Source organism: Thalassophryne amazonica, chromosome 18 (genome assembly GCF_902500255.1).
Source record: "Thalassophryne amazonica chromosome 18, fThaAma1.1, whole genome shotgun sequence".
Classification (NCBI taxonomy): domain Eukaryota; kingdom Metazoa; phylum Chordata; class Actinopteri; order Batrachoidiformes; family Batrachoididae; genus Thalassophryne; species Thalassophryne amazonica.
The window spans coordinates 40,062,137-40,069,490 of record NC_047120.1 but is presented as its reverse complement, the minus strand read 5'-3'; the positions used below and the strand labels follow the sequence as shown (position 1 = coordinate 40,069,490).

The 7,354-nt window shown below is 41.8% G+C and overlaps 1 protein-coding gene across 2 annotated transcripts in view; it reads right to left on the bottom strand.

Moving 5' to 3' along the window:
- Positions 1–1,663: 1,663 nt before the first annotated feature.
- The window catches only part of sema4gb (sema domain, immunoglobulin domain (Ig), transmembrane domain (TM) and short cytoplasmic domain, (semaphorin) 4Gb), a 79,125-nt gene continuing 73,434 nt past the window's right edge, over positions 1,664–7,354 (bottom strand). For both annotated transcript variants that reach the window (XM_034194321.1, XM_034194322.1), the window contains exons 14-15: positions 5,378–5,439; positions 1,664–2,959 (exon numbers count right to left, since the gene is read on the bottom strand). In XM_034194321.1, the coding sequence (XP_034050212.1) occupies positions 1,992–2,959; positions 5,378–5,439 (1,030 nt within the window). In that variant the 3' untranslated portion in view covers positions 1,664–1,991. The remainder of the gene's footprint in view (positions 2,960–5,377; positions 5,440–7,354) is intronic.

Here is a 7,354-nt window from a genome sequence, read left to right as displayed (position 1 = left end):
TGTTTAACTGCTTACAAGATGCAAGTTTTTATTTGCTCTATTAAAATACTTTGGCAGAAACTGAATGTTATTGTGATTATAGCTACAACAACAACATATTTCACCCACTACTCAGATTTCAGTAACCAGAGGTTAAACGGTATATTCTTCAAGTTTCTGTGTTCTTCCCATGAAATTGAGCAAAAATGTCTGCTTTGACTTTTGACACTATTGAGACCACCCGTTACTGTATCTCAGTCAGCACCGAGGCTACAGACCAGATTTTTGTCTTAATGGACAATGGACAACAACCTTAATCATTTTATACCATAAAACAATCAAAACTGAACTAAACTGATTCCTGAGGTAACTGAAATCTGACAATGTCCAAAAATGTTGTTTTGCCTTGAAGTAGATGAAATAGGCCCTCACTGCATCTGAGTAAATGCTGTGACAGGAGAGCAGATTTGGGACAACTCGGCGAACCCAAGTTGCCATTTGAGAAAAATGAACGTTTTTTATTTTAACTGTGACCCACATGATGTAACTCATTGTATTTCAGTGACAGCTCAGGTCTGGGAGTATGTGCCACATTGGCATACCTATCTTATGTCTTAAATGGCCACCATGCAGGGAGACAGCCAGTCCATCCCTATCTCTTGAAAGTAGCCATCCATTTGCCATAACCAGATGAAGTTTGGGCGTCCTCTCGGTCTTCATCAGCTGCTAGTGTCCTCAACACTGAAGCGCCTTTGTGCCATGTGGTCAAAATGTCAGCGCTGATGTTCCCTCACAGTACAAGTGATACAACAATACTCCTTTGAGTCTCCTAAGTAGCCATTCATTTGACACCAAGTCAATGAATGGCCAATTCCAGTGGTACCAAAGGAGACCTAGTACCAAAGAAATCGAGTCATCACCTTTTATCATGGTTAGCGTCCAAGTCTCACAACCCTACATTAAAACAGAAAGCACCAGAATCCCGAAGACTTGGACTTTCTCTCTCCTAGAAAGATAATAACATCACCAAACATGTCTGTTTTATTCACCTCATAGCTCCATAAGTTCTTTCCAGGTGTCACTTAACCTCAAAGGCCAAGGTTTCAGAGTCATGACTGTCACTAGCAAGATACCTCTCTATGTGTTCAACACTTTCCCTGTAATTCTGATGACCAGAAGATCATTGAAAGCCTGGAACTTAGTCTTGATCCAGGACAAACACAAACCCAGTAACAGGTCAGTAAAATTGTTCCACTGAAGTGATTAACATAACAGGATGGAACTAATCACAGTCTATCTTTCAAGTTAAATGGATGTAATGTAGAAAGGAAGCAGGTATTTTTCATGTTGGAATTAATACCATACCAAAACCAAAGACGATACAAGAAGTCCAAAAATCATCTCAGGTGTGGCTTCAGACACGGCAGGTTGTGAACTGTTGGACAAAATTGACTGATGCTTATTATATCATGTTTCAAACCGTTATTTCACAAAGGTCCCACGGGTATTGTGTCTGAGCTGAGATAGGAATAAATTTTGCACGCTATACCATTTAAAACCACTTGTATGGGCCTAAGGACAACAGTCTCAAAAAAAAAAAAAAAAAAATGCAGTCACACTGACTTTTTCCTGTTTTCTGTTTCATACCTTCACTGTCATCAGGCTGCCGGCTTTCGCTAAGCTCCCGGGGCTCTGCGCTGAGGTAGCATCATTAAGCTCCTTACTCATTTTCAATTTTGAAATTCGTAGGAGTCAAAATGTCATGGCATGACAGATGACAACAGAAATTTACAACCCCACTTTTCAAATGGATTACTGTGGCTAGTGTGTCCGCTGTGTCAGTGAAATTCTTGAACCATTTGTCATAGGAGTCGCGGGAGGCTGCACATTTCAGGACACAACCTGCAGGTGCTCTGGCATTGGGTACCTAACAGCAGCTTTGATACAGTGGGGTCCCCCCCCCCACCACTGTGGGTTACACAAATAAATAAGTTAAAGACTAAGTTGGGCTCCTAGATGGAACTTTCATCAGGCTCAAGGTCCAGCTGCGTGTGCTTCCTCTTCTCCAGGATCCTGTTCAGCTCCTCTGTGAAGGAGTGGTAGAGCGGTGACATTCCCTCAGGATCACCCTGTCTCAACAGCATGTAGCTGTTACCGTTCATCTTCCGCAGCACACTGGGCAGAGTGGCGGAGAGCCCGTTGGCATAGTCTACATCAGGCAATGGTGGTGGCATTGGGAGGGGAGGTGCTGGGGGAGGTGTCTTACAGGGGGACATGTGGATCTCCCCTGGGACTATCTGGAAGAAGCCATCACCCATGTCGTCAAAGCTGTGAGTGAAGGTCGACCGCCGAGCCTGACGGCCGTTGCAGTGGCTGGAGATGGTCTTAAGTTCAAAAAGAGAGCTCCTCTTACTATCAGGTTCTCCCAGAACCCGCAGGCCTTGTTGGGAGAACTTTGGGCCCCTAGAAGCCCGCCTGGTGCAGAAGCTCACATAAAGCAGCACCACACTCAAAACCAGGCAAAGCCCTCCGAGAATCGCCACCAAGGAGATGTACACGGCCTCCATGTGTCTGTAGGTTTGAAATTCTGGCTTGGGAGGTAGCGGGGCAGGAGGCGATGGTAGAGGCTGCTCAGTGGGGCTGCTGGTGGAGAAAAAAGATGAACTGGAAACCGTGGTGGGGTTAGTGGTAGCTGTGGGCTCCACTGGAAAATACGGATCAGTGTGCACCTTGACTGTGTACAGATAAACCAGGACTGACACAGAGTTCTCAACAGCAAAGCAACGGTAAGACCCGCTCTGTCGCACACGAGCTCCAATTATGAGTAGGCCGTCTGTGCCGATGCGATAGCCCGAATTGAGGTCGTATCCCTGGATTTCTTGGCCATTTAGCGTCCAGCGTGGTGTTGCCAGGTTGGATCGCAGTTCACACTGGAGCAGCACGTCGTCGCCTGACATGACAGATCTCCTCCGGTATACCACTGGGAAACAGAATGAGATGTGAGGAAAGGCGGCACACCAGAAGAAAGAAATCAAGACAAATCCAGAAAGAGAGTTCAGCTCACAAAAGTGACATTTTCTAAAGGTGAGCAACCTTTCAACATCACTTTTCAATCACAACCTTTCATTGCAGCGAGTATACTGCAATCCAGCCAGCACAAAATCTTTTTATGGCCGATGTGTGATGGGTTTTAGATTTGTGTGAATGTGGCTTCTATAAAGTGAAAAAGAAGGGATTGGAAGTTCAAAATATTAAGTTTTCTATAAAGTAATTAAATGTAATGTGTGGTTTATGTTGTATATCAATGTGTAATTATGCATGCTGTGGAGGGAAGAAACCTGTTCTTACAGTACTCACTGCCTTTGTTGGTACAAAAACAAGCAAGTCTTTCATTTTTAGGGGTAGAATTAGGATTACAAAGTTAGGTTTGGGTCAGGGAAAGTTCATGTTGAGTTTCTGATAAACATTAAAGCAGCCTTTCTCAAAGAGTGGTTGGCAAACCACCGGTGGTCCTTGAGCGATCTCTAGTGTCCCGTGAGTATATTGGCAAAATATCACATTTTGAGATGAGATTTTTTTAGAGGTTAAGCATTACTTGCGCTAAAAAAAGTTTGAGAAACACTGGATTAGATGGTAGGGAATCAACATAATTCAGGAAGGACATCGGTACAGTTACGAGACTCATATCCAAAATAGGAGTGACTACAGATATGAGACATTTCTGTGCAAGCCCACTGGTAGTACTGAGTGTGTAGTGCGCCAACAGAACCCAGTATTTAGTGTTGGTGGTCTTGATTTTTTTTTTATGCCTTGGCCTAGGCCTCTTATGCTGTGTCACTGGCTTCTGCCTTGACTTCGAGTTGTTGTGACTTGGCCTAGGACTCCCAGGACTCCAACTTGGCCTTGGCCTCGGGGGAGATTGACTTGACTAAAACACTGCCATTATTATTAAGAATATATTTTACTACTACAACTACTAATACTACTACTACTAACCCAGTAGTGCCATCTGCCATGTCAGATGCAATTTCTTCCAAAACTCTAAATGGAAACTCAAGTTTCATAAAAACATCATTTTACATTTTAAGAAATCTAATGTAGCCATACTGCAATACATTGTTATTCAACACATGCTGCAACTGGGTTTTGTTGTCGTCTCTTGCAGTGTCAGAGCACCATGCAGTCAGTTCTACCACAGAGGCTTGTGTAGCCATTACTAATAAAATATACCTTTCAAGTGAGGACATTTGTCCTCTGTTTTCCAGTCCAACTTTATGGTTAGAATTAAATATTGGATCCAGTTATGTCTGAAAAATACTCCTGACGGTAAAGCTTAGGGTAGGTAATGCAGTCTACCCAATCAATACGCTACACCCTTTCACATACTATGCATTCTACTCAAAGTCCCTGCTACAGGCCATGATAGCAGAATGCAGGAAAATGTGTCCTGCCTTTCGTCCTTGTCACACGTTGTAGTGCAATTCCATATTCTAGTCACTTCAGTGAAAAGTAGCAACCACTGGTGGAATAATGGCAGCCCCAAGCAGCATATTCAACCTGAACTTTTTTCATAATTATCAGATGTTTTCTTCTGTTGTGAAATTACTCAAAATTGCAAACCATTGCATGTAAGAAAAAAAAAAATGAGATTGCAATGACTCCCTGAAACTTAATTTTAGGGTCTGCTCCTTTCCCTGCCCTTGACCAAGGCAGTGTCTCTACATCTGGAGTTGGTCCCTGGGCGCCGGACTGTGGCTGCCCACTGCTCTTGCTTGGGTTGTATCAAACTGTAATTAGGATGGGTTAAATGCAGAGGACAAATTTCGTTGTATGTTGTATGTATACGTAAAATGACAATAGGGCTCTAGTCTACACTGACTGCTGCAAAACTACAGGTTTTTTTCTTCTCAGTTGGAAAATCAGAGCCCGCAAAGTGTCATAAATGAGGGAGAAGAACCAGAGTTACATACAGGTAACTACTGGACTTTTGCTGCAATATTCATAGATTTCCCAAAAAAGAGAAAATTTGTGTTCCAGATTGAACAGCAGGAACAAATCGAGCCAGCATCCTGCATGTGTGTGTGAATTTCACAGGTCAAACAGAATAGATTTGTTGGGGTATTTTCTTGTTTTTAGGTAAAAATTACAATTACTGAACATTTCTGTTGCAGGCAGTCCTTTATTTGAGTAGAAACATGTGAAAAGTGTTTCAGGGAATTATCGCAAGAACACGTAAGCTCAAATGTACATGAAAATTCAGTAAGGTATGTCTTCGATAATATATTCCAGTTCTAAGGTAGAACTATACAAGTGTATATTAAGGTATATCTAAATATCTAAAAAGGAAGAGTAGAATAGAGTAGTGTAGAGCCACTTATGTATTTGTTGTGAGACATACCATTTCCAGAATGGTCCTTACAGCCCCGTGTCCCTCTCAGGATATCCTGGACTAGGTTTGACCTGAAATGGGTAGTAAGATTGGTGTGAAATCACAAAGAAAAACTAATTTCTTAGCAACTCTTGTGTGGCCAGTAATTAGAATGTGTGACCAATGTTCTGACCCAACCGACTTGGTGTAAAAAAATAAACTATATGTATAGTGCACAATATTCAACATGTCGGTATGTCTTTTTGTGCTTCCTTGGAAGCCATGTCATATCTCAGAAGCATTATCATGGTAATTATCAGAAACAACAATTTTACTAACTCGTCCAACCTCAGTAAGCACTGCTGGACAGCAGATTTTTGAGTCCCCAAGTATCAGTTTGCTCCAATTAAATTTTTTTTTTATTTTTATTTTTCCTGAAAATGACCTGGAAATGCTTGTTTTAGCCTTTGACATCAGCTATGCCATTCCTCCCTACATCTTAACAGTCACTGAGGTAAGACAGCAGATTTTCGTCTTAAATGGTTCAGAGACCCTAATATGCTATTTGTTCCAATAAATATATTTTTTTTTTCCTGAAAATGACCAAAAATGCCTATTTTAGCCTTTGACATAAACTACACCATACCTCACTGAGGCCGGAGAGCAGGTTTTGGTCTTACTTACATTACTCAAAGTCTAAATGTTTCTATTTGATAGGGAACAATTGATACAGGTTCAAAACCACCTGCACCAAATACATCTGGAGTTGTGTCAAGAAAGGGATCTGGTCCAATCCAATCCAAACCAGACAACTGGGACTTTCCATTTGATCCAACATATTACCTCAAAATGAGTGTTAACTGTCACCCCGAAGAGAAAATCTTGGGGGACTGTGAAGAATCATAGCTGAATACCTATCTTTCAACTTCTGGTGAGGTATGCAGACGGGAAATGGAATAATTTGACAACAAGCTCAAGACTGGAAAACCAGTCCACCAACGAAGAAGAAGCAAGTCTGATATAGCACCTAGGTCTGTTAGAGCTGGTGCTCATCTCTGGCTTCCATAGCATGAAGTGGATGAGAGACTACGACTCCCCCTGGATGGGATGCCAGTCTGATGGAGGTTACTTCCTTAGCCAAGGCCAAAACCCATTTTTACAGCTAGGTGGACTGGGACAATTGAGATGAAATGTCTTTCCCAAGGACACAGACAGGTAGCACAAGCGGGATTCAAACCGAGGTCAACATACTGGCGGGCCAGCTCCTTATCCACTGAGCCACCTGCTCTAGTAAATCGTGTGCACAGCCGAACTAATTTGCCTGATCGTTCTAGAGCGTAACTCTGGAAATGTTTTTGTTGTCTACAGTAGTACATATTTTACCTAAAGCATACAATTAATAATTTAGGGAGCTTCAACGTTAAACAAGTACAAACAAGGAATGTATGATACGTTATGAACGTCCTGTTCTTTTTTCTGCTTTCTCTAAAGTTCTGATGAATGGCTGATGTGTTTGCTGTAGTACTGGATATTTAGAGTACTGGTACATATGCAGAATATATGTATGCAGTTATCCAACTAAATGTCAAGCCGATCACAGCAACTCCATCATTAATATAAATCATCCAAACCCATTCAGGCCACTGAGATATTTTACAGTCTGACCTTGCGGAGAGGTATTATGCTACTTAAATCATAATCAGGATCAGAGTCAAATCACTCCGTGGAATATCAATGAGGTGGTTCCACTTATTTTCCTTTAAACCTGAACTCTTACTCAAAGTACAAGAGAAGTAAGCAAATATATCTTTATTTTTTGCTAATCAAATTAATTTCATCCCTGCGTTTGATCCGACCTCTGCTGTGCTTAAAGAGAAGTTATTTTAAAAATCACGTTGACTCCATGGTTTTTAACCTGCTTTCAAAGAAGTGCTTTGAAAAGGACAGGTGAGCAGCATAAATAATAAATTCATATCTGCTAATCGCTGTCGGGCAGCATAAGAAGAA